This window comes from Suillus clintonianus, assembly GCF_016758775.1.
Source record: "Suillus clintonianus strain FC179 chromosome Unknown DEU56scaffold_187, whole genome shotgun sequence".
Lineage (NCBI taxonomy): Eukaryota > Fungi > Basidiomycota > Agaricomycetes > Boletales > Suillaceae > Suillus > Suillus clintonianus.
The window spans coordinates 27,331-53,779 of NW_024539411.1; the positions used below are offsets into that span (position 1 = coordinate 27,331).

Genomic DNA, 26,449 nt, shown 5'->3' on the forward strand with positions numbered 1-26,449 from the left:
TTCCCGTCCGCTGCAGCTGCTAACTCGCTTTGATTCTTGTTCTGAAGATTCTCTCAGCCGTGGTTCGTAAATGTCCTCGTGCCAATGCTGTTTTTCTATTTCTTATCCTTTCAATATATGCACGCTCATTTAAAATCGTTTGTGGTAGTGCAAGCCCAACAAACGACTCGGTGCTCCCTACTTCACTCGAACACTTCAGCCGAGCGTTGGAAACTCACACCACTGGCCACGGACGGTATCTCTCAAAGATTCCCGACTTTTCGTCGTTCTTTACGGATCCTGATCAAGGATTTCAAATGGGGTGGGACAGAGACAGGACCTGGAACCAGTCGTTAGCCAACTACGAAACGATATCTCACTTGATCTCCACATAACGGGTTAGTCGGGTCAAGACGGATGACTGCCCGCTAAATTCGAGCTTGTTTCGTTCAACGGATATCATTCGAGATCCTGGTGTGAATGTATAATTAGTATCGGTTGATCAAGATCGCCAGGGTTCTGCGTCACAGCTGGAGTCTGTCATAGTCTGGTAGACTGTGACTAGACAGGCACTCATCAGATCTTACAGTTATAATCTCAGGCTGTAGACATGATTCTCAGCACTGACCTACACCACTGGCCATCATGTCTAAAGGTGTTGCTCTGATTACTGGCGCCGGCCAAGGCATTGGCCGTGCAATTTCTCTTCGGCTAGCTGCCGATGGCTTCGACATCGGACTCAGTGATATCCCTTCCAACAAGTATAACCTTGAGGAGGTCGCTCGGGAGATAAGGGGTACTTACGCAGGACGAAAAGTCTGCGTGCTTCTTGCAGATGTCACAGTCGAGGATGATGTTCGTAACATGGTGGACGACGCCGTGACTACCCTCAGCGGTCTGGATGTCGTGAGTTTACTATCTACCCAAGCTTTGAATTGTTCTCGTAATTGACATCACTTCGAGATGGTCGCAAACGCCGGTATCCTTGTAACTGCACCATTGGTTGAAAGTGAGAAATGCGACTTCGCAGAATCTGCGGCTTGTACTGATTGCGCTCGACTAGCTACATTGGCAGACTGGGAGAAGGTCTTTGCTGTCAATGTTACTGGCGTGTTCTTAAGCTACAAATACGCCGCTCAAAAAATGATTGCATTGAATGAGACCAACAAACGAGGTCGACGCATCATTGGTGCCAGCTCCGTAGCAGGGAAAAGAGGTGCGCACGTCCATCCGTAGTTTCTAATTTAACACCGTGAATTCTTTCTTTGTTCAGGTGGTGAATACCTTAGCGCATACTGTGCTTCCAAGTTTGCTGTCCGAGGCATTACACAGTCTGCTGGTATGGCGTCTGTCTACGGTTCCAGCGATTCTGACAAGTGATCATATGACAGCCATCGAACTTGGACGCCACGGTATCACCGTAAATGCCTATGCTCCAGGACCAATCATAACTTCCATGAGTGAGTAAAGCCATAAATCAGATATCCCGTGATGCAAGCTGAGAGTCAAAGACAAAGGCCTGAAAGAGGCAAGCATGAAGCTGACAGGACCATCTGACTTCGAAAAGGTAGGATAAGACCGTAAGGCTAGTCTCATGACTTCGCTCAAGCGTATCTCCATAGACTAAAAAGAAGATGTGTGTTGGGTATATGGGGACTCCAGACGACGTTGCGGGACTGGTCTCTTACATTGCCTCCGCAGAATCTCATTTTATCACAGGTAAGCATTACATAAATTTTCTCGCTGTCTGTCTTGATGCTACTGGCATTACCAACAGGACAAAGTGTAGGTACTACTCTGAGAGCTCGTGTATGAAGACTTACAATTGCGCAGATCACGATCGATGGGGGAATCTACTTTGATTAAAATCATGCGGGTTCGTGTGGGGAGTAAGGCTTACATATGCTAAATCCCGCGGGTGTATCATCTCCTGTACATTGATAACCTTCCATCTCCGCCTCAGTGGCGACTGCCAGTAATAGTTCCTCAATCATAGGACACCCATCAATGTTTCAACGCCAAACTACTGCGACTCGGAAACATACTCACCTAAAAAAAGTGCGACTGTATGCAACATCGACGCAGAACTAGCGCGGCTGGGTCATGAGTAAAATGAGAGCCACCCCTCGCAACGATACCCTGATGTTTTTTTTTTTCTTCATAGGAAGCCTTGTATTTCCGTGAAGGGAAATATAACTCTCCTCTGCATGAATGGGTGAGCGTACCACATCATTACAGGAAGGGGGGGGGGCTTGACGCGGCATAGGTAAGTCTGAAGGTTGACATCATGGTACCAAGGTTGCGAAGATGTTGGAGAAGACTTGTCGTACTTGACGCAGCTTGAATGAGGCTCGAAACGGTGCTTACAGAGGCTGCATAGGGCTCAACAAGGTGGAAACGAGGTTTGACACGGTCAGACAACACTTCACACAGCGTCTGAAAACGATCACTAGACCACCGTAAGATAACATAGAATGCACACGACTAATTAATACATACCCGAGCAGTACGAACGCAGAACACAAGCGCTGTAAATGTGGCGAGAGGTATATTTCACTACTCCAGGGCCTGCACGTAGATGGACATTCAAATGTAGATCAATATCGCAAGATGATGTTTGAATGTTTGGACATTGAACATGGCCCATCAGGAAAAACCTCTTCCGGGAAATGGGACAAATTTGTGTAAATGATGGTGTTTTATCGAGTTTTATTGTGTTTTATCATCATGTTTCACATTAGTGACATTTATGAACTAACCAACAGCCCCCTGACGCCTTCGTTCGAATAAAGTGGGCAAAAGTGCAATAAAGTGTGCAGCATTATTAATAAACCTTCATAATAGATGATCCTCCTTGAGAAGCGATATCACAATGACTAAGGTGAAACAAATTATATTGTCATTCAGACTCAATACACAATACTACATAACTACTAATGAACGGGGAGATCACAATGAACACAAAGGAGCGGATAGCAGCAACAGATGAAAAAAATCACTAGACACGAAGGAGCAGTTAGCAAGGCTTGACATCAACAGAGGAATACACTTACACCATAACAACAATTGCTCCGGTCAGCAAGGCTCGAGGTTGAACGTTGAAGGATGGCCACACTGACTAGCTTTAACAGAAAAGTGATTTCTGTGGTTAGCAAACCTCAAAATCGCCAGAGGATCAAGACACTGACTAGTGTTGACGAAGGGTGAGCACACTCACATCCTGACAACAGAAGTGATATGATATTGTTAGTCTGCAAGGCTCGAGCTCGACAATGAACACACTAACTTCCTATTTGATGACACGGATGAGTGGATCATTGGGCGTGAACGGATGCATTGTAAAGAGACGTGCGTGGACGGATGCGTTGTAAGGAGACGTTCGACAAGGCCAAGGTTGGTGGATGCTCATGGTTTGGTTGTGGTTGAACGTTGAAATTTGAAAGTTGAAGTTCGAACCAAAAGTCATGTGAGTGCATGTGGGAAGTAAACAAACAAGTGCAAATGTTGGACTTCAGAACATTTCAAACGTGTACAAACACAAGCGTCTCAATGGCAACAAGCATCGCTTTGCCTCACACATCCTCGCCTTCTTCGCTACATCCGACAGAGCGGCATTGTCAATGAAAACCTCATTGAACATTTCTCCAACGAGTTCCAGGTCACGCTTGGTCGCATTCACTGCTGTGGAAGGCATATTCTTGGGCTCTGAGTCCCTTTGTGTCCATATTCTGGCTCAAGGAACACGGTCTCATGCCTGGTCTTATGTTCTCCAACGAGCTTATCGGCTGTGAGTGAGGGTCCGCATACTGACTTTGCTTGCTTGCTCTCTAGCCACCTCAAGCATCGCCTGCACCCTCAAGTGACTGGTGTGTGTGTCATCTGTATGTGTGTGAATTTTACGTGCGCAGAATAGTTGAACAGATCCAGCGCCATAGTCTTGCAGCATGCAGATTTTGTCATATGGCGCCGCAATGTGAGTGTGACAAACTTCGATGTTGTGCAACTGAAACACTCGACTCAGTACACACAGCCAGCAATGAAAAACAGTGAGTTCGTGATGTGGCGAGCAGCTGTTCCCGCAAAATCGACGAGCTTAGATGTTTATAGGCTTCCCCCTTGTTTTTTTTAAAATGCCTTAAAAGACATGTATTGTATATACTTACTTCGATGTAGGTAAATATGCATCCATATTTTCCGTGAATATGTATCTTTCTGTAATAATATGTGATAAAGTTGAGAAAGTTGACTAAAACCAAGTAATTCTGCAAATTTCGCATGGGAGCTTTTCCCTGATGATGGTGTTTCGAAGCAGAGATGGTGACTTGTCCAAGACTTATCCCGATTTATTCCCAATTTTCCCATCCGCTGCAGCTGCTAACTCGCTTGGTTTCTGAAAGTTCGTAAATGTCCTTGCACCTTAATGCTGTTCCCGCTTGACTATATATCCTATTACTTATCCTTTCAATATATATACGCTCATAAAATCGTTTGTGGTGGGCTGTCCTAGCAGTACGTCTGCCACTGTTGTCCTCCCGAAACCCGCACAATCACCCCAACCACTACAAGAGATGTCGTTCTCCTCGTATCCCCACAAACTCTTACTGCTGCAAGCCCAACCAACGAGCTCCCTGTTTCACGCAAACACTTCACCCGAGCGTTGGAAACTCACACCACTGGCCACGGACGGTATCCCCCACAGATTCCTGATTTTTCGACGTTCTTTACGGATCCTGATCAAGGATTTTGAATGGGGTAGGACAGAGATAGGACCTGGATTCTCCTGGAACCAGTCATTAGCCGAATACGAAATGATATCTCACTTGGTATCTACATTACGGGTTAGTCAAGTCAAGACGGATAACGACGACTAAATTCGAACTTGTTTCGTTCAACAAACGGGCATTTGAGACCCTGATGTGAATGTATCATTGATATCCGTCAAGAACTCCAGGTCATGTGTCAAAGCTGGAGTCTATCATAGTCCGGCGGTAGACTGTGACTCGCACGTGGTTGAGGCTAACGTTAACGGTAGATCTTTGCACGAAGCCCGCCTTGAAGTTGAACTTTATCAATGAGTACTATTTTTGACGTGCTCGAGGTCGCGCTGTGACCGCAGACAGGCACTCATCAGATCTTACAGTTATAATCTCAGGCTGTAGACGCGATTCTCAGCACTGACTTACACCACTGGCTATCATGTCTAAAGGTGTTGCTCTGATCACCGGCGCCGGCCAAGGCATTGGCCGTGCAATTTCTCTTCGGCTAGCTGCCGATGGCTTCGACATCGGACTCAGTGATATCCCTTCCAACAAGTATAACCTTGAGGAGGTCGCTCGGGAGATAAGGGGTACTTATGCAGGACGAACAGTCTGCGTGCTTCTTGCAGATGTCACAGTCGAGGATGATGTTCGCAACATGATGGACGACGCCGTGACTAACCTTGGCGGTCTGGATGTTGTGAGTTTACTATCTACCCAAGCTTTGAATTGTTCTTATAATTGGCACAACTTCGAGATGGTCGCAAACGCCGGTATCCTTGTAGCCGCATCATTGGTTGAAAGTGAGAAATGCGACTTTGCAGAATCTACAGCATTGTACTGATTTCGCTCGACTAGCTACATTGGCAGACTGGGAGAAGATCTTTGCCGTCAATGTTACTGGCGTGTTCTTAAGCTACAAATACGCTGCTCAAAAAATGATTGCATTGAATGAGACCAACAAACGAGGTCGACGCATCATTGGTGCCAGCTCCGTAGCAGGGAAAAGTGGTGCGCATGTCCATCCGTATTTTCTAATCCAACACACCGTGAATTTTTTCTTTGTTCAGGTGGTGAATACCTTAGCGCATACTGTGCTTCCAAGTTTGCTGTCCGAGGCATTACACAGTCTGCTGGTATGGCGTCTGTCTACGGTTCCAGCGATTCTGACAAGTGATCATATGACAGCCATCGAACTTGGACGACACGGTATCACCGTAAATGCCTATGCTCCAGGAGTAATCATGACTGACATGAGTGAGTACAGCCTTAAATCAATATTTCGTGATGCAAGCTAAGCGTCAAAGTCAACGGCCTGAGTGAGGCAAGCATGAAGCTGACAGGATCATCTGACCCTGATAGTTATTTCGAAAAGGTAAGATAAGACCGTAAGGCTAGTCTCATGACTTCGCTCAAGCGTATCTCCATAGATTAAGAAGAGCATGTGTCTTGGGTATATGGGGAGTCCCGACGACGTTGCGGGACTGGTCTCTTACATCGCCTCCGCAGAATCTCATTTTATCACAGGTAAGCATTACAGAAATTTTCTCGCTGTCTGTCTTGATGCTACTGGCATTACCAACAGGACAAAGTGTAAGTGCTACTCTGAGAGCTCACGCATGAAGACTGACAATTGTGCAGATCACGATCGATGGGGGAATGCGCTTTGATTAAAATCATGTGGATGTGGATTCGTGTGGGGAGTAAGGCTTACATATGCTAAATCCTGCGGGTGTACTATCAATATCTCTTGTACAATAGCTTCCGCCTCAGCGGCGACTGCCAGTAATAGTACCTCAATCATAGGACACCCATCAATGTTTCAACGCACAACTATTGCGACTCGGAAACATACTCATCTAAAAAAGTGCGACGTATGCAACATCGACGCAGAACTAGCGCAGCTGGGTGCCATGAATAAAATGAGAGCCACCCTCGCAACGGTGCCCTGATAGTTGTTTTGTCCATAGGAAGCCTTGTATTTCCGCGAGGGGAAACATAACTCTCCTACATGGGTGAGCGTACCATCAATGCGGGAAAATGGCAAAAAAAAAAAACTCAGACGATCACTATGACATGTGGCATAACCAGCTTAGCTCTGTTCCAACCCATTGCAGCCACGAACTGAGAATATGATTCGAATCTTCAAATTCCTCGCCGCAGGTGAAATTGATTATTTCGTCCACCGTGACATTTTGAGGACGGTGCCTTTTGTTTGGGTTTGGGTGGTGTCGAGGGCAGAAGTAAAGACAGTCACTGTCGCGTTTGAAACTTTTTGGATGATACCTTGGGATGGGGTGTATGTTAAACCAGACAGACAGGTGAAGTGCTGATGCGCAGGGTGGGGCTTGACGCGACATAGGTAAGTCTGGAGGTTGACATCATGCTACCGAGACTGCGAAGATGTTGGAGAAAACTTGTCGTACTTGACGCAGCTTGAATGAGGCTCAACACGACACGGTTGAGGCTTGACACGGTGCTTACAGAGGCTGCATAGGGCTCAAAAAGGTGGAGACGAGGTCTGACACGGTTAGACAACACTTCACACGGCGTCTTAAAACAATCATTAGATCACTGATACATACCCGGGCAGTACGAACGTTGAGGACAAGCGCTGTACGCAGGTGGGCGTTCAAATGCTGATCAATATCGCAAGATGGTGTTCGAACGTTTGAACAACGGGGCCCTAGTATGATTTGTGACAGTGCCGCGTCACCTGACCCTCGGAACTTAGAAGTGATAAATCGGTAACAGCGAATACTACTAGTAGTAGTAGTAGTACGTACACGTGCCTGCCGCCGAACCTCGATAGGTCAGAACATTAACGTCGATTAACTGCGTTACTCAGGTAACTTGACTTTAAGGTCAGAGACTACTTTGTCAATATTCAAGGAGATACATACACCGTGACTTGCCTGCAATCAATTGTGGGTCATTGTCAAGGCTCGTTCTGCACTTAAAGCTAAGTTGATTTGCGGCTGTATCTTGGGATTCAACGCGTATATATCGTTCAGCGCTCACTGTCAAGACTCAACACTGCCGCGGCAGCAAATAAAACCCCAAGGCAAATGATGTGGGAACCATTCCTTATCTTGCTTCGCTACAAACTGATTCACATCGTCGACTGCTATTCACAACCATGAGGAAAGGCAAACCATCAAGAGTTTCGGCCCAAGAAACTCACACATCTGGCGAAGCAAAAGCTGGTGCAAGCTCGGTACGTGACTCTTGAGGATTACTTGGTTCATCCCACTCCAAATCACTGAAATCGACGTATCCTTCATCTAGCACCGACCCCGTAGCAAAGTTGGTCGATTTCTAGGGAGGTTCCAGGACGGTGTGAACAAGCTCAGACCCTCTGTGAGTCCATGAGCATGCGTACTGAGTGTCCTGGAATATGGCTAAGATTGCACGAAAGCGCTCGAAGGATTCCCGCAGCCGCAGTCCCGTTCCCCCGAATAACGTCTATGAACGTGCTTCATCGACCCCAGCGATCGAGGTAGGTTCTCAAACTTGCCATTTATTTGTGCTCTCTCTAAGTTTTCGTGCAGGTTCCGGCTGCTCCGTCTGGTGTGGAAGTGGGGGTTGATCCCCAGTCAGCACTTCGTGATGCACAAGAGGCTGTGAGGCGCATGTATCCACTTTCGAGACCTGTGATAACTGTGGCATCTGCTGGCCAATCTGCACAAGAGAATCTCATTACTGCAGACAAGTTCCAGGGCACATATCTCCAATCCCTCAGGATATTTGACGCTGTTATTGAGAAGATCACGGATGTATGGGCCTTCCTTTTGATCAAAACTGAACTAAATTCGTTGCACAGGTACATCCATATGCGAAGATGGCACTGGGCATGTTGTCTTGTGCATCCAAAGTATGTTTACTTTTTATCTCATTCCTAACTCCCGCTCAGCAACCATATGCAGATCATTCTAGCTCAAGTGGATCGCGACGACGCGGTACTCAAACTTCTTGAGAAGTTGTGTCAAGTGTACAGCTTCATAACGCAAGAAGAGATGCTTCGCCAAATATCGTCGATGCGCATTGTCCTTGGACAGATATCTCAGCAGACCCGTGAATGCGCCCATTTTATCAACAACTATTCAGAGACCAAGAACTTTTGTGAGTCTTACAAACTGTAGCGCTTTGCATAGTCTCAAGCTTCTACCATCATCACAGGGAAGAGACTCGGAAAGAACGTCGTCTCCGAAACGAACAATACGATTCAACAGTACAGTGACGTGTTGGATACGCTCATGCAAAACTTCCGGGACCAAGTTGCTCACGACGTAGCCATACACATCCACCGTGCAGGTAAGTGTTTGGACGTCCTTGTGACTTGACATATATTCATACCTTTCCAGGAGAAATACTGGACCTCAGCGGCATGAATTATGCAGCGGCCGCAGGACTAGATACCAGGAAACAATGCCTCCAAGGGACACGCAAAGAAATCCTTTCCGAGATCACGGAATGGGTCACCAGCACCGGGGACAACGTTCCACGCGTGCTGTGGCTATCTGGCCCTGCAGGCAAGGGGAAATCGGCCATCGCTCACACCGTTGCTAAGTGGTTCAACGACGTGGGAGGGCTTGGTTCATGTTACTCTTTTGACCGCCAGCGGGAAGCAGATCGTCGGCATGAAAAGATCTTTTCTACGATCGCGCGCGACCTAGCTGACCGTGACCCGGAAATGAGGCGGGCATTGGCAGGTGCAGTCCATGCCGCGAGTTCGCTCAAGAATACAGCGGATATCATCCAGCAGTGGCAGAAGCTTCTTATCGAACCACTGGGGAAGTCATCTGGGTCAACTGTAGGACCCATCGTGATCATGATCGATGCACTGGACGAGAGCGGTGGAGTAGAGACACGGAAAGACCTCCTGCGCATTCTAGCTGGTAAACATCGCGACTCTGCAGTTCCCAAAATCACAGACCTCCCAGGCAACTTCCGCTTCATAGTTACCTCTCGCCCGCTCAGTGACATCAATGAGGAGTTTCACGGTGTCCAGCATATTCGACAGATGTCGATGGATGATATTCCACCCGCATTCGCAATGCGCGACATCAAAGCTTACATATCCAAGGAGTTGGAAGGGTCGGATTTTCAGGACAGAGAGTTTGCGGTCCTTGCTGAGAAAGCTGACGGACTTTTCGAGTGGGCGCGTCTTGCCTGTGGATACATCAAAGAATCCCATCCTGGATTATCTCCGATGGATTGCTACGATGCTGTGGTGTCACGCGATCCTGCTGAGAGAAGCATGCTGTTGCACGACATGTATCGCCTCATTTTGACAGATATCATGCACAGGGATATGTCTACAAATGTCCAGCATTCGCAGAAACTGCATTCGAAGGTGCTAGCGAGATTTCGTTCTGTGATGGAACAAATTCTAGGCACAGCTGAACCCCTTCCTTTAGCTTCCCTGAATGCCATGAGGCTCCGTTTTCCAAGCCGAGAGGATCATTACGACGTGGGGCTCATGGTAAAATGCATGGGTTCCCTCCTCAGCGGGACCACCAACCCAAATTCCCCAATCCGACCCCTTCACGCATCCTTCCGCGATTTCCTGATGGACCAACAGCACAGTAAAGAGTTTTTCATCGACGTGTCGAAGGCACAACACAAGCTTGCATTCGCGTCACTTCGAGTGATGGAACACGGTCTTCGCTTCAATATCTGTGATTTAACGTCTTCGTATCTTCCTAATTGCGAAGATCCCGGGCTACAGGAACGAGTTGCAACACGTATTCCCCCACATCTGTCCTATTCATCTCGATTTTGGATTTCGCACGTACAAACCACAGTCTTCAATAAGGAGCTCGCGAAAGAAGTGAAATCATTCTTCGACCACGAGCGGCTATTTTTCTGGCTCGAGTCACTTGCCCTCATCAATGCACTCAGCGGTGCAGTTCCCGCCCTTTCACTCATTCCCCGGTGGCTGAAGGTGAGTACATGTCTACTGAGTGCCAGATAAAGCGCTCACGCACAACTACAGGGCCATTCCGAATTTACAGATATCTCGTCGACTGCAATGGACGTACAGAGGTTTATTCAAGTCTTCGGCGGCATCATTTTACACAGCACACCGCATTTGTATGTATCAGCACTCCCATTCTCACCTGTCAATTCTCCGCTATCGAGAATGCTTTCTGCACGGTTTCCGAATACTCTTCGTGCAGTATCTGGACGTGAGATGAACTGGCCGGCTGTTCAGACCGTGCTCAGGGGGCACACTGATTCAGTTGAATCAGTCTCGTTCTCGTCGGATGGAACTCGCATCGTCTCTGGTTCCTGGGATGGGACTGTTCGGCTGTGGGATGCAGCGACAGGGAAGCCAGTTGGTGAGCTCTTGCTGGGGCACATTGCTTCAGTTGAATCAGTCTCGTTCTCGTCAGATGGAACTCGCATCATTACTGGGTCGGCGGATCACACTGTTCGTCTGTGGGATGCAGCAACGGGGCAGCCAGTCGGTGAGCCCTTGCGGGGGCACACTGGTCCAGTTGAATCAGTCTCGTTCTCGCCGGATGGAACTCGCATTGTCACTGGTTCAAGGGATCATACTGTTCGGCTGTGGGATGCAGCAACGGGGCAGCCAGTCGGTGCGCCCTTGCGGGGGCACACTGATTCAGTTCAATCCGTCTCGTTCTCGCCGGATGGAACTCGTATTGTCACTGGTTCCTGGGATGGGAGTGTTCGGCTGTGGGATGCAGCGATGGGGCAGCCAGTTGGTGAGCCCTTGCGGGGGCACACTGATTCAGTTAAATCAGTCTCGTTCTCGCCGGATGGGACTTGCATCATCACAGGTTCAAGGGATGAGACTGCTCGGCTGTGGGATGCGGCGACGGGGCAGCCAGTTGGTGATCCCTTGCGTGGGCACATTGGTTCAGTTCAATCAGTCTCGTTCTCGCCGGATGGAACTCGTATTGTCACTGGTTCAACGGATAAGACTGTTCGGCTGTGGGATGCAGCGACAAAGCAGCTATTGGAACAGTATGCCGAGTCAGATCATTCAACATTCTCAAACAGTCACTTCATTTGCTTCTCGCCCTACTCCATACATGCGCTGTGTGACACTTCTGAGTTAATGGAGGAAGAATCCCATGACGACCGTAGTTCCACCCCCTTGTCACTGATTGGTGACGATGGATGGGTGGTAGGGCCCAAGCATCGGCTGTTATTCTGGGTACCGCCCGCCTCCCGACATTCTTTCTATAATTCTAGGACTGCATTAGTGATGCCCAGAGGAGGCCCTGAGTTTGATTTGAGCCGTATGGCACATGGACGACACTGGCGAAAGTGCCGAGAGGAGTGAGTCTCTTCCATGTTATTTCCGTTCCTCGCACTTACTGAAATCAACACTTGCAGACCTTAGTACTGCGATGATCGTATCCCAGCAATTGATTCATCATGGAGATTTCAGTTACAGCTTGAATATGATACCGAGTGTACAGTGGATCATGCTTTGTATCCTATCTATACCGCATCTAGTCCGTGTTGAAGGGTTGTCCGAGCGAAAGACTCGCTGAAGAGCTGACTGCATGGCACTGCGGAATGGATTCTGTTGAAATATATCCATTAGTGCTTCCTCATGGCTGAACAGAAGAACATCACCGTTCCGGTCATTCGGTGGTCGTTCAGGTTCCCGCTGCGCCTAGCCATCGAAGGGCCCTAAAATCTGAGAACAAGGCGGGGGAAAATATGTGGTTCATTGTGTACACTGTACAGTGCAACATCAGAGAATTCAAGAGTCCTTGAGATTGTAACCGTGTGAACTATAGAAGAATATAATTCTGCTCCACCTAAATATGCCTATATATACTGCGAGAGATTGTCGTTGTGGGTACATAACCATGAATGCCTGCAAATGTAGACTACAACGAGTAGTTCAAAACAAAATTACGATATTGTATCATCACCCCCCAGTACGGATAGTTAGTGTATCGACATCGGATTTGTTAGGTGTTTTCGTTTCCCTTATTAACGTTCTGGGCTACAAGGCTATTGAAGACATTCTCATGGAAAGTGGCTTTGGCATTTTTCATCAACGTTGGATCAGCGTGGGGGTTCGTGGCAAGGTCACAACATTGTACCATCGCGGCCGACGAGGGACGATAGTGTGATTATGTCCCACTTGTTGAGCAAGCTCATTCTCCTTGACTAAAGTTTTGAACTATAAGGCTATCCATACCACGAAAAATTGAGTCGTTGTACATAGCCATAGGATGTCTGCAAATTGCACGTCAAATTGCTAAACTATAATAGATACAACGGTTTGTGCCATAGAGCAAAGATGTGATGATATCCCGCCAGAAGCGCGAATTTTCCTTCTCAGCCGACCCGGAAAAGATATTTCAAAGATTGCATTGCTATATACTCGGCTCGGGCTCGGCCGGCTTCTGCGAATTTCGTGGCATACTGCACCAAATGCTCATGTGCTCACAGGAGACTAAATGCTGAGACCATTGATATAGCTTCCAAGTTCAGGTTGTCTAGTAGTACATTTCCGAAGTTCAAGCGCTGATTGACATATTCCCCAACTACCTCACAGGTCGCTTGGCGGATACACAACAATGGTGTCACAATGTGAGTGAAAACGAGAACCGATAAGGTCGTAGCTCCAGTGGACTTGCGAGCGGTTTGCTGGATTAAGGGTGAGTATAACGTATTGTAGATGAGTGTTCTGCAAACACACCTTGGTATGGGCCATTACGATGATTTAGCCAGGGGATGAAAAGTGTTGGATGACGGCAAAACGACGGGTGATGGAGGTTGCGGACGAAGACCCGAGCAAATTCACGCGTGGCTTGTAATTTGCACAATGATTACGAGTACAATGTTTGGCGGTACACATCTACATATTGTAAGGACGGAGTATCGCCTCCACGACCCCTGAGCCGATTTCACTCTTCCCCTGCGAGACCGCGGTTGATGCGCTCGCACTACGGGCCCAGGCTATAGTGTCATATTGAAGCATAAAGGTATGTAATAAGAGACACACCTTGATGCACAATGTGTCTAGTTCCCTGATGTCTGTAGCGTGATGCTTCATGAAGCATCAAGCCTCTGTGTCTCTGCGCTTGAAGCTTCACGCTTTCCCACGACGTTTCAGATCTTTGCTTTCACCCTTTTTGGGCTGGTAAACGCCTTTGCTGGTTCTTGGTGTCTCTCACGCTTTCTCACGACATTTCAGATTTCAGATTTCACCCTTTTTGGCTGGCGCAGCCCCTTCCCGGCTTCTTAGCTCCCTTCCCGGCTTCCCTCCTTGGCTTCTTCAGGCCTCTTTCCTCCATTCCTGGCTTCTCCCCCCTTCTCGACTCGGCTACGGCTGGTGCAGCCCCTTTCTTGGCTTCTTCAGGCTTCTTTCCTCTATTCTTGGCTTCTCCCCCCCGTCCTCGACTTGGCTAGCCCATTTAATTTGATGTCCTGGATCGAGATTCAATGCTTACATATCAGTGTTTATACGACGAATTTTCTCATTAAGTCTTGTGATGCGCTGAAGGCGGATCGAGATTCACCACTTACTGATTGAAATTTCACTAAGTCCCGTCTGCAGTATTGTACAAGGGTGTATACAGCGCTGTGCACATGAAATTTTTGCCAAGTCTCACCAGCGCTGCGCGCACGAAAGTATTGTACAAGGGTGTATAAGCGCTGTGCGCATGAAATTTTTGCCAAGTCTCACCAGCGCTGCGCGCACGAAATTTCCACCAAGTCTGACACTGCAAATACATTCATATCCGGCGAATTGCAGCAAGAAGTCAATGTATTAATGAGTCAATCGTGGCCCCGGGGGGTATCACAATACATGCAGTATGGTTTCGACTAGTGTAACATATAAGAAAGATATTACTACAATATCATCTTGATGGGCAGGTAACTCAGGCGTAAGATTTGCGTTTCCTGCCATAAAATTAGTGCCGTACAACGCTGACAGAAAGAGCACATACTTCTTTGGGAGGGCGTTCTCCACTTCGCCTGTCCTATGTCTCTTTGCACTCTCACCTATAGTGTTTGCTTGTGCCATGCGTGTGGACTCCTGGCGGACACGACCTGTCTTCCGAAGAGGGATATTGACTGAGGGGGGTGAGCTACTGGAAGGTTGGATGCGTGCAGTTTGCGGACGCCTCTGCTCGACACCTTTCTTACCACCCTTGCTTTTCCTGACAACACCCTGGTCTGCGGCCACAGGCATGTCCTCGTCTGCTTGCACCACTGCAATTTGGGGAGCAGGTGCAGTATCCACGGTAGTCGTGTCTATGGCAGGCATACCCGTGGTAGTTGTGTCTACGGCAGGCACGCTCGTGGTAGTCGTGTCCATGGTGGGTAGTTCCATACCAGTCCCCTGGACCATAGCAACAGCGCGAACATGAGAGGCAGTCGGTGCTGTAGCAGCAATGTCAGCATCAATAACAGTAGTGGGTGCTTCTGCAGTAGGTGCGTCCATAGCACTGAGGTCCACACTGGTGACAGCTGTCAGCTGGGCTAGAGTAGCGGCAGGACGGAGGTCGTCAGTCAGTTGGTCGGTTGCTATGGGGTAAGGAAGAACCGGAATTTGCCGTGGATTGATACTGGAGGAAATAGAGCAGCCGTCGAAGTTGTATATCGGCGCTGTCACTGAAGGAACAGCGGGAGATGTCAAATCCCTTGTTGTATCCCACAGCTCGGGGTCTTTCCTCCATGATGTAATGGGAGTATCAGGCGAAGTCGATGGAAGGGGAGGCACCAATGACGTTGACGGAAATGCAGGGAGTATAGGTGTTTGAGGCCAAGGTACTGATGATGAGGGTCGTTGGCTGAGAAGGGGGGTATCAAGGGGGGTATTGACAGCCCAAGAGTACAGGTCATCAATGCCTTGTGAGCTGAAGCGTGAGGGCCCTGGTGAGTCGAAGGGCAGAAGGCTCTCAGGGACTGCAGGCACTCCAGTGGCTGCTTCTTTACCCCGATAAAACGCGGAATTTACAGCTTGCTGGGAGTCGCATGCTGTGGCCACTGCAGGTGACGAGAGAGCCACCTGCAATGAGGTGCTCGCATCCAACATCGTCGGAGCCTCGGCCTCTTGACGCCAGGAATTCTCGTCTTGTTCCACCAGGAGTACGTAGTCTAACGCGCGCTTCTTCCTGTCATCTTCGGCTGTACATTACATTAGTAGAGGAGCCCCCAAAAGAAATAATAATACGTACTGAAAACGGTCCCAAGATAACTCAGGTATGGGTTGAGATGCTTGTCCGTAAAATTCGAAGTCGCCTGCTTCCACGTAAGGCCAGATTGATTCACGCCTGTGTGATAGCTAAAAACAATCAGCGTTAAGAACGGAAAACGTACGTATCGAACTCTACGTACCTCGATACATTAAGCATGCCGCCAAGGCGAGGATCGGGTCCCCCACCAATGACTGTCCACTCCCAACCTGTTAGCTGTCGCATTGCATCGAAAAATTGTGAAATCGGGCCAATACACTCCTCTAGCGCCCTAAAGTTAATGTGATAGTGTAAGCAAGACATGTACATAGTGATAAACAATACTCACTTTGCATACTGCGCGTTAGTAGGTGGTCCAATGGCAGCGTCGGATAGCATAACAGAGGCCCTAGTTTCCCGTTCTTCGGCAGCTTTCTCCTTGCACAATGTCCGAATTTCTGGTGGCGCCGCCTCATAGGCTGCTTTTGTTGACTCCCTCACCGCTAACAATTTATCGTTCTTAGTCACGAGCAACCCAGACTCGATTTTCTCCTTAATCTGGGACCGTACGGCAGTGTCGTAATTCATTTTGGAAAATATTTCCACCTCGGTATGGACCCGAGTTCCTTTTGCCTTGTTGCTGATCATCTTGGTAATCGATTTTGTCAGCGCGTTGAGTTGCGATCGACCGCCCTTGCGAGATCGATAGTTGAACCAGTTTTTAATTTGCTGGTTTTTGAAATGAGCGTCTTTTTCAAATTCATTATTGCAAAATGTATTAACCTTCTTGCGCGCATCAACTGCCTTTCCCAGGACCACATTCTCAGCCTCGCTGAGCTCAGAATGGTCTGGATACAGTACATTGATTTCGGGCCATCGTGTTAGGAATTCCACGCTAACTGTGGACCAGAAATTCAACAAAGTACCCTGAAGTTGATGTTTCAGGAATTCGCTGAATTGAGACTCTAGGTAATCCTTTTGTTCGGAGCTTGTCCATTGGGATCCAACCATCTGTCATAATGGTAGTGTGATCAATGACAGCATATTGCTAGGCATGCGTCACCGCTTACCTTGTTATTTTTGGGTCTGTGTCCGGTAAGTCGGCTAGAAGGCTTTAAAGTGCCATGATCGATCACAGCATATCAGTAGGATATTAGACATTGCTTACTTTTATTTTTTTTGCTTATGGTTGGCTGTTGTAAGGGTTTCGGGTACTTTCAGATGCGGCCGTCTGACCAAACTAACATACAGTCCAGCCTCAAAATAAGGTTCAGCCATCCACGAGGGACCAATCATGTTCCTCTATTCCTATAGTAATTGGATCGGAGTTAAATTTTACACCTATATATATAATCCATGACGTGGCAAAAATGAAAAGCTACCGCCCCAAGGCCTCACCCCCATTTAGCAGAAACACGTTATCGGTTCATTTTCAAAATGAGTTCCAATAATAACACTTGTACGGTCTGCATCACGCCGTGCACTCCGTCATTGGTGGAGCCACTAACCTTCACCATCAATGAACTTGCTGCCGCTCTGCAGCTCATCAGGGACCAGGATGGTAGGTAAATTTTGATTATGTTCCTTGACACTCTCATCGTTTGACTATCTACACAGAGATCTTCCAAGCACACAACACTCCGTCGTTGGTGGAGCCACTAACCTTCACCATCAATGAACTTGCTGCCGCTCTGCAGCTCATCAGGGACCAGGATGGTAGGTAAATTTTGATTATGTTCCTTGACACTCTCATCGTTTGACTATCTACACAGAGATCTTCCAAGCACACAACAATACCACCGCAGAATTGCCTTCTCCTCATACGAACGATTGCCCTGCTTGCGTTTTCCGTAAACACCGTCACCAGTGTTATGCCTGCCATGCCAAAATTCCCAACGAACCCGAGCCCCAGCTTGGTACTACTGGTGAGTTGTTTTCTCTTCGCTAAGCTCTAATTCTAATTTATTTTATCTTAGCACGTTCACCCGCTACACAAGATGATGGCTCATCTCCTAGCACCGCTATTGTAATAGATTGAGCGGATGGGTTGATGGCGCACATCAGTGACTTTATTGTAGCAGTTTTTTTGCCCTTACTGTACATAGCATAAAGATGTGTTTGGGAACATGAAAATTGATATTCTATTGTTTGAACTATCTGTGTGTCGCTATGAATATGAATGTGGACCCTCGACATTTTGCATTGGCTGTATCTGTCCCGAAGTGTCCGTGCACCCAGCAATTCAAAGCACGGTGAAGTGCTACTACGTTTATTCTATTGTATTAACTATCTGTGTGTAGTTATGAATGCGGACCCTTGACAATTTGTGTGTTCAAACTGCTGTATCTATCCAGAGTCTTTGTGCACGCAGCAATGTGTTTGCTGTATCTGTCCTGAAGTGTCTGTGCGCACAGTGCCATTACATTCCAAGTAAGTCCAAAGTAAGTCACACACAATTCACGCACAATCTCGTATACTTTCCAGCGTCACTCGTTGCTTGCTCTCAATCGATGCATCAATATTGCATCCTTCGCACAGCTTCAAATGCCACCTAAATACAAAACTGAACAACAACGCCTCGAGGCCCGAAAAAAATCAAAGCAAAGATACTATGAAAGGTACGTCGTCACTGGCATCATCAATCGATGTGGATAAAAATGTATCGAGTTTTTACAGGCACAAGATCAACGAACACCTTAAATCTAGAACACGCTGGCGCAAAGGTCTTGGAGCCACAAAGGTATGTATATATTCTACACATGACACGAACAGCGCATAGGCTAATGAGCTACTCAGCCTACTCAACAACTTTTGCTATCACTGGACCACCTATGGCTCAACCTAGGGTATCGGCCAGGTCCTTCCCAATATGCAGTCCTTGAGTGCCAGAGCCTCGGGCTAGTCTGTGATGCTGATAATGAAGGATGGCAAGCTGTGAGGCCGCGTTGTGAAGAAATGTTAGTAGAGGCACAAGGGCTTCTTTCCGAAGCCCGCGAGCTGCTTGCAAGTTCACTGCGGGCGGATGGTGCATGTACAGGGTATCTTCTTGCATCTTCTGCAGCTGCTGTTGATGCTGTGGAATTGCACTGTGATGCATTGGAAGAGGGACTGACATTGATGGACGACAGTACAGATAAATACTTCGAGCATCTCCGGAGCGACCAACTCGTGTGGCAGAAGGTGTTAGGGTAGATTAGCATATATTGTAGTATTACCTGCACATGTCCTCATTAGCGCTATCTACACCTCCAGACTCCAGAGTCTGGACTCTGCCTCGTTCGTCGATCACGTGTGTATCACATGAGTATGAACGCGTCGATCACGTGTGTATCACATGTATGAACATGCTGCGTCCACGCCTAAGCCTTGAGCTGAGCGCTGAGCTTCTAGAATCTACTCAACTACAAACTGCCATCATGGTTGGCGGCAAACGTCGACGTGAAATGGACAAACTAAAGAGAGACTGGTATATACTCAACAGCAACCTCCACGCTCAGCAAGCCCTCCACGCTCAGCAAGCACAACGTCAAGCTTTGTCCTCATCTCGTGCGGCTGACGACCCCGAGCTTTTTCATAAGCACTCTTGTTTTTCTCGAACCGCTTCAGGCAGGATCTCCACCGAAACCGAATTCTTCCATGTCGCTGAAGGTAGTTCTGCGCATACCTCACATGCACCTCAATTGGTCCCCGAGACGCTGACAGAGGAGTTCAGCTATGATTTCGACTCATCTGCACCTGACGTCGACGAACCTGACGGCGACGACTTCGTTGATCCTGACTTGGCTGAGTCTACTTTGGGGCCTCAGAATCGTCGAAGGCCAATAGGTGTACGATAATTTCTAATTGTAAAATGTTCTTTAAATTGATATTGGACAGGACCGTGCCATGACCCGTTGGGTCGATGACCGAGAGAAATATTTTATGGAGTTGATTAGACTCGAAGGCCGTGGTGATTATGCCACTCGTGAAGCTTGTCATGGACATCGGGGATGTGCATTTGAGCCAGAGTATCGCTGCAAAGATTGTTTCGGCACCGAGCTGTACTGTAAGGATTGCACGGTGGAAAGACATCGTGATCAGCCGTTGCACAGGATCGAGGTACATAGCCTAGATCGTCTATCTTCAGGTGTGCTAACTGTTGTTTTAGCGCTGGAATGGTTATTACTTTGAGGAGACTACCCTCAAACATCTTGGACTCCGAATCCAGCTTGGCCACGCAGTTGGCGAACGATGCTTCAATCCAAGCAAGGCATTCGACGATGGCTTTGTGATTCTGGACATAGATCGTGTTCATCAAGTTGCGCTAGACTTTTGTGGGTGCTCGTGTGCACAAAGTCATGTAACCCAAATTCTTCGAGCCCGCTTGTATCCTGCAACATGCTCCGACCCCAAATCGGCTGCCACCTTCCGACTTTTGCAACACTTCCAGATGTTGACTTTTGAGTCAAAAGTGTCCGCATTCAAATATTGGCAGACAGTCTCTCGTCTCACGGATAACACAGGAATCAAGCCCTGCAAGGTAAGCACGTGTGTGTCTATGAAAGGTGGACTCGCTAATGTTGAATTGATAGTATCGTTACGAAAGCTTACTGCGCATGATCAAGCAATGGCGAAACATCACACTTCTTAAACGTTTCGGCCGAGGTCACGATCCTGCTGGTATTAATGCGACCGAACTAGGAGGATGCGCCGTACTTTGTCCCGCCTGCCCTCACCCTGGCAAGAATCTACCGGAAGACTGGAAAATGGCGCCGCCTGACAAGCAGTGGCTGTACGCACAATATTTCGCTATCGACGCGAACTTTCGTCTGGTACGGAAGAACGTGTCGTCCGATAGCGTCGACCCTGGTTTAAGTAAAGGGTGGGCTTACTTTGTTGAGGAGACCGGCTTCAAACTATTCTTGAAGGATGTCGGAAAGGTCTCACAAGAGGTATGCGAACAGTTTTTTTCTACATTGCTATCACTGACAGAATGACTTAGAAAAGCACTTGCGTCAGCCACAACGCCGTGAACCTCGCTGAAACAAAGAACTCACGAGGGCTGGCTGCGACAGGAGCAGGGACCGTAGACTGTTCTCGTCACAACTTCAAGCGGCCTTGTGGAGTGGGAGATCTTCAACGAGGAGAGAAGTATGTATTTAATTATATCATCGTTGTTGCATCACTTACCTTTGAACCAGGTATGTAAATATGGATTATCTCTTTTTCTCGACCGTACAGCACTCCAGCGAAGTCATCGTACTTAACGTGTCTTATGACATCGCCTGTCAGTGGAGCAAGAATATATGGACCCGAATGTCGAAATACCCATCGCGTCTACACTTCGAGCGTGACGGAAAGACAATGACTTTCCTCGTTCCGAAGTTTCACTTGCCAGCCCATATCACCGCTTGTCAGACCTCTTTTTCGCATAACCTTATCAAAGGTATGGGTCGCACAGATGGCGAGGCTCCCGAGCGAGGATGGGCCAATATCAATCCCGTTGCTACGAGCACACGGGAGATGGGCCCTGGTGCACGCAGAGATACCCTTGATGACCATTTCGGTTACTACAATTGGAAGAAATTTACTAACTTCGGTACGTATTCATTATCGTCTCAGCGTGACAGACCTTGAAAATAGCGGCCCTTAGGTATTAGTTTATTGAGCAAGATAAAGACCGCAATTCCCGAGCGCGAACAACACCAGCGCGACTTCGACGAATTCAACTGCGCGCTGACCAACGAACGTCCAAGTGAAGTAGTCCAGTGGAAAGAAGTTGTAGAAAGCTGGGAGTCTGACCGTTCAAGCAAAAATCCGTTCGAGATAACGACGGTCTGTACGTGTGACTCACTCTGTATGTTAGAGTCGCAGACTAATCACATATAGCCTTGACGCTGGCTGCCGTGCGCCTCAAACTATCTCAACAGGAAGCTCAAGACCTCGAAAATGGACTCAACAATTCATTGCATACAGATATCTCACCCAGCGTGCTGATATCATCTGGAATTGACCTCGAAGAACAACAGTACGTGTTTGAGATCTGTTTCTTATTCATGGCTCGTAACAGATTATCTACAGATACCGCCTACGACAAGATATGGCTGCTCTCAGTGCCCATCCGACGGATCTGCAATTGACGAAGCTACAGGAACGCTCGAATGCACTCCTTCGAAAGATAGAGCAGTGGTGCAATATTCAGTTGCTCTACATGCCTGGAGTCGGCCGCCTTCGTGCAATTGACACTGCGAATGCGCAATCTGTCCGTGAGGAGAAAGCACATGAAGTCATGCTGTGGCTTCCGTCAAAGGTCAAGGAGACCACTGAGTTGTGCGAGGAGCCGCTTTGCGCATACAAATTGGAGTTACGGCGTGCTCAGGCGCACGAAGCTCTGGACGACCTTCGCCGACAGCTTCGGCTTCGCACTCACCTTTACAAGTTCAAGGACACACACATCCGGGGTCAACGGGCTAACACTAGGGCGTCTACGGTGCTTAACAAAGTGGAGCATACGATAAAAACTGCTGTTGCGCGGTATCGTAGAGCCTGGTCAGCAATCAAGACACTATCCGCGGTCCTGGGCAAGCCGAATTGGGAAGTAGAGTTGCCAGAGTTACAACTGGCTGATGTTCGGGGGATGGCGGAGGGAGAAACCGGGCAATCCGAAGGCAAGCGCACCTTGTCCTGGATCTGGAAGACCTGTGGTGTAGCTGGAGTTGGCGAAGATGGCGAAGCTGTCCTATCTGAAGGTACGGGTCCTCGTCCTTGACTGGCATGAGGAATTGACCTAATCCTTCGAATAGGATTGCGTATCGAGTGGTGCAAGTCTCGGGCACGCGCTAACCGATGGGCAGAGGAAGTCGAGCTCCTGCAAGAGGAGATGCGCCGTGTAGCCGACTTTCTTGCCTGGCATGCGGGATGGTGGGAGAAGCGGGCAAATTGGAGGACTGTCCCAGCCGCACCCGAACAGGAGGGTCTCCAAGGATATGCGAAACGCCAGGCTGCTCTTCGGAGGGCGATGCGGGTGAGATTCCAGGAGATGTGGAGTGTCGTGCCGGCCCTTCTCCAGTCCCCATCACCTGGTATGGATCCCCCCGTGTTGTAGTAGAGCTTTTGCGTGTTTTTTGTCGCTAAATATAGCAATGTTCGCATCAATTTTCGTATTGTTGGTTCCTGGTACCGTGAACGGTGGAGAGGCACCAAGCACCAACGATGGAGAGGCACCAAGCACGGAGAAGCACCAGCAACGGAGCACCAACAACGGAATCGGGCACTGAGATCAGCAACTGAGATCTGGCGGGCCTTATGTCAGCCTCAACAACGGAATCGGGCACTGAGATCAACAACTGAGATCTGGCGGACCTTATGTCAGCCTCGTCTCTAGCTAGGGCGGCAGTATTCTCTCTGACTTGATGCTTCATTGCCAAGGGATTAGCTAGGGCGGCAGTATTCTCTCTGACTTGATGCTTCATTGCCAAGGGATTAGCTAGGGCGGCAGTATTCTCTCTGACTTGATGCTTCATTGCCAAGGGATTAGAGTGTTTTATGCATCAAGGGCTATCTCTGGTCTGATACTTTGAAGCATCAACACTACATGTACAGGTGACGGGCCCTAGGAGTGAGAAAATCGACGGCAAGCCCAGACCCTGCGTGGATCATCGGTAGAACCTGCAGCGTCTTCTCGACCTCTGGCACGAAGCCGACAGGATCGACAACCTTGGGTGTAGTGCGCCCGCGTCGGAAATGATACTTGGGGCGTGTAAGCGTGACATTGGCATCAGATTGAGCACGCTTGAGCTTCGAGACCTGCGCAGACGTCGTAAGGCTTGCTCTTTGTGAGTACGAACGGAGCATGCGGGCGGGCTGCGCTTTGGGCGAAGATGCGAAGGGGAGGCGAATTACAACTTCGCGCGGGTGGGGGTTGTGACCGGAGAGACGAGCGCTGCGTCGACGCTGTACATTCCCTTGAGTACTGGTCAGGGAGCTAATGGCTTTGCTGCTGTCTAACGCAAGCAGAGGAGAGGCTCAGATGTCAATACTCTCGATGAGGCGTGAGCCTGACGCAGTAGGCACACATGCAGCAAGGGTATTGTCATTCTGTGGTGAAGCCCGCCTCCGCTTTTTCAAAGGTTCCTCATGCTCTTGTTCCTCCTTGAGCATTTCCAATCGCGGGCGACGCATAGCGAGTGGACTAGAAGGAATGGCAATTGATCGGTCGTTCATTGCACTCGAGTCGTTATCCACATCCCAGGATGTTTCATCCTCCAATACCGCACTCATGCTCTTTGTCCGTACCGCCCTAGGTGCGCCTGGAACGGGTGGTATTATATCTCCTTCCGTCTCTGCGCGTATCAGTTAAGACCTCTATCGCTCTCCGAATATCCGCATCCTCCACATCATCACCGCACGCAATTTGCAGTGCCTTTGGCAGACGTCCATTGATGCTTTGAGCAACCTGCACAAGTTCACGCCGAGGCATGGTAACGAGGTCCTCATGGCAGCAGAATGGTGCACGTTGGAAAGATGTGATGATGATACTGTCGGTGGATGAAGACGTGGTCTGAAGGGCAACCGCGGGGGGAGGAGTGTAATAGAGGGGGCGACTGATCGGAAGCCTTTCGGTGTCCAGGGATTGGGAACGTGGACGGGCACGCTTGCTGAGTTGAAGAGGAGAACGCAAGAGAGCAGTCACACGCCGAATAGGTGTCTGGGGTTTGGCGAGAGGGATGGAAGATACAGACAGAGACAGAGATTTATCGGTGAGAAGCATGTTAATCACAAACAAGAGGAAATTGTGGGATGTTAGGAAGGGCAGCCATGAAATATGACAACTGACTCAGTGGAGGCTGACTGAAACATCATGCTCTGGCAGCGGTGATCGCAACCAGCCACCACCACTTGAAGTTAATCATACCCTCTAAGTCATCGACAAGATATTGGTACTTATATTCTGAGCCTTCGATGTTAGAAATTTGGAAAGATGCGATCAGCGCAGGAGCCCTCAATCTCAACAAAAAGCTCAGTCACCTGGACCCGGATACATCCAAATCTCGATTGAAGCCGTTGGACGATAGCCCAGTGAGCTACTGGTGTTTTTCAACCTGTCTGCCGCTACTAGCTAGTGTTAGTTCCGAAGACACGTTGACCACTCGAATTCTACGCATACCTGCAAAATGCGATAAGTTGGCCTTTGTTATTATCAACGTTTTGATTCGGCGAACGTTGCGCAATGCGCATTGCGAAGGGATAAACATCACGTGACCGCGTTGTCGACGTCAAATTCTCACACTCGAAAACAATCAACTCGGAACGTAAACTGCAAAATCCAAATGAAACCGAACACTACAAGATGTCTAGCTCTACCGAAGTACCTCCAGCTTACTGTCCGATGATGGCCAAGTTATGCTGGATTCATTCAACATTCCGCATAAAGATACGTTAATGCGATGAGCACACATTTACGATGCACGTTCCAGCACAGGATCATTAGTTGGTTACGATAGATAGTATGACGTTCTGAAGCTCGAAGGATAAATACAGCGGGGGCTGCCTGCCCTAAGTTACTGAAGTTCGAACAATGCTGCCACTTAGTACCTCACGAGACGCACAAAATGCGAGCAGTCACCAGGAGCCTGGGGTTTAGAGGATTTGATGGATTCGTCATCCCTGATTCTAATCGCCGAAACACTAGGTGTAGTCAACGAATGACTGTAGTTTCCGTGCCGTCCGAGGAGGGAATTTGAAAGCAACTAGCTTATCGCCGAACGTCCGTGAAATATTTGCCACCCCGGTTTTCAGTGCTATAACAATTGAATTATTAAAAGGTGTCTGGGCAAGAAATGAAGTCACAAACCATCTGAGACAACGACGAGTACATCGCTCGCTCTGGCAACTTCTACACGGATCATCTCTTTTTCTTCCAATATTTTCGTGTCGCCTTGCGATAGTTCATCGGGCGTCGGTGGTGTGTATTTCGCGTTCACTTCCATCTGATACTCCTCGATTGCAGATAAAAACGAGAGGAAAGCTTCGATGATGCGTGGTATGTCCCTTTGAACCACACCATACCGATCCTCGCTTAGGGAAGCACAGACGAAGTGCAATAACGCTGTAGATCACTTCAATAACTGCATATGAAGTAAAAAAAAATTGACTGTACCATCGATGATGAGTGCGTCAAGCTCCCTATTTGGCAAACAAACTTCAACGACCTTATTCAAGCGCTCTCGGTGTAGAGAGTGATATCTCTACAGGCTCGTATTCCCTGATTTCTACATCGACCTCATCCCTATCCACAGGTGGGCGCGACTTTCCCGCGACCTTCCGCACCTTCCGCGCACTTCCCGCGCTCGCGCTCAGCGCGCGCTTTCCCGCGCTTCCTCTGATCCATCCATCCATTGTCTATTCGGTCCATAGGTGCGTATTACATACATATATTGGTTTTCTGACATCCGCTGTCTCATTACATACATCTGTGACATTCCTCGGCCGCATTCCCGCGCTTCCGCGCTCCTCGGCCGCTTTAGGACGCTTTTCGCTCCCTCTTCGCTAGCT

At 48.5% G+C, this 26,449-nt stretch overlaps 8 protein-coding genes across 8 annotated transcripts; 5 read left to right on the plus strand and 3 right to left on the minus strand.

The window, feature by feature from the left end:
• Window positions 1-624: 624 nt before the first annotated feature.
• Window positions 625-2,027, plus strand: DEU56DRAFT_905473 (NAD(P)-binding protein; the record flags this gene model as incomplete). The annotated part of the gene is made up of 9 exons (XM_041356720.1): window positions 625-885; window positions 943-988; window positions 1,043-1,195; window positions 1,253-1,318; window positions 1,371-1,439; window positions 1,491-1,546; window positions 1,602-1,698; window positions 1,757-1,764; window positions 1,813-2,027. The coding sequence occupies 9 exons, from the start codon at window positions 625-627 to the stop codon at window positions 1,843-1,845; spliced, it is 789 nt and encodes a 262-aa protein (XP_041201124.1). The 3' UTR covers window positions 1,846-2,027.
• Window positions 2,028-5,175: 3,148 nt separating this feature from the next.
• On the plus strand, window positions 5,176-6,410 carry DEU56DRAFT_905474 (NAD(P)-binding protein; the record flags this gene model as incomplete). The annotated part of the gene is made up of 9 exons (XM_041356721.1): window positions 5,176-5,436; window positions 5,494-5,539; window positions 5,595-5,747; window positions 5,807-5,872; window positions 5,925-5,993; window positions 6,044-6,111; window positions 6,167-6,263; window positions 6,322-6,329; window positions 6,378-6,410. 9 exons carry the CDS (start codon window positions 5,176-5,178, stop codon window positions 6,408-6,410), a joined length of 801 nt encoding a protein of 266 aa, XP_041201125.1.
• A 4,572-nt stretch (window positions 6,411-10,982) lies between these two features.
• DEU56DRAFT_203567 (WD40-repeat-containing domain protein) lies at window positions 10,983-12,522 on the plus strand. Its single transcript, XM_041345054.1, has 3 exons — window positions 10,983-11,000; window positions 11,207-12,047; window positions 12,105-12,522. The coding sequence occupies exons 2-3, from the start codon at window positions 11,452-11,454 to the stop codon at window positions 12,109-12,111; spliced, it is 603 nt and encodes a 200-aa protein (XP_041201126.1). The 5' UTR covers window positions 10,983-11,000; window positions 11,207-11,451; the 3' UTR covers window positions 12,112-12,522.
• Window positions 12,523-14,617: 2,095 nt separating this feature from the next.
• On the minus strand, window positions 14,618-16,927 carry DEU56DRAFT_919893 (uncharacterized protein; the record flags this gene model as incomplete). The annotated part of the gene is made up of 6 exons (XM_041358345.1): window positions 14,618-14,639; window positions 14,687-15,869; window positions 15,920-16,026; window positions 16,080-16,208; window positions 16,266-16,645; window positions 16,700-16,927. 6 exons carry the CDS (start codon window positions 16,925-16,927, stop codon window positions 14,618-14,620), a joined length of 2,049 nt encoding a protein of 682 aa, XP_041201127.1.
• Window positions 16,928-18,460: 1,533 nt separating this feature from the next.
• Window positions 18,461-19,108, plus strand: DEU56DRAFT_919895 (uncharacterized protein; the record flags this gene model as incomplete). The annotated part of the gene is made up of 3 exons (XM_041358346.1): window positions 18,461-18,534; window positions 18,593-18,656; window positions 18,713-19,108. 3 exons carry the CDS (start codon window positions 18,461-18,463, stop codon window positions 19,106-19,108), a joined length of 534 nt encoding a protein of 177 aa, XP_041201128.1.
• Window positions 19,109-19,801: 693 nt separating this feature from the next.
• DEU56DRAFT_749410 (uncharacterized protein) lies at window positions 19,802-23,000 on the plus strand (the record flags this gene model as incomplete). Its single annotated transcript, XM_041349438.1, has 9 exons — window positions 19,802-20,014; window positions 20,064-20,435; window positions 20,488-20,847; window positions 20,898-21,046; window positions 21,097-21,494; window positions 21,549-21,734; window positions 21,785-21,923; window positions 21,977-22,644; window positions 22,699-23,000. The coding sequence occupies 9 exons, from the start codon at window positions 19,802-19,804 to the stop codon at window positions 22,998-23,000; spliced, it is 2,787 nt and encodes a 928-aa protein (XP_041201129.1).
• A 1,251-nt stretch (window positions 23,001-24,251) lies between these two features.
• On the minus strand, window positions 24,252-24,467 carry DEU56DRAFT_712793 (uncharacterized protein; the record flags this gene model as incomplete). The annotated part of the gene is made up of 1 exon (XM_041347530.1): window positions 24,252-24,467. A coding segment is annotated over one exon (216 nt), but the record flags the coding sequence as incomplete, so codon positions are not given.
• Window positions 24,468-25,740: 1,273 nt separating this feature from the next.
• On the minus strand, window positions 25,741-26,124 carry DEU56DRAFT_749445 (uncharacterized protein; the record flags this gene model as incomplete). Its single annotated transcript, XM_041349441.1, has 2 exons — window positions 25,741-26,003; window positions 26,055-26,124. Coding segments are annotated over 2 exons (333 nt in total), but the record flags the coding sequence as incomplete, so codon positions are not given.
• Between the last annotated feature and the right edge of the window lie 325 nt (window positions 26,125-26,449).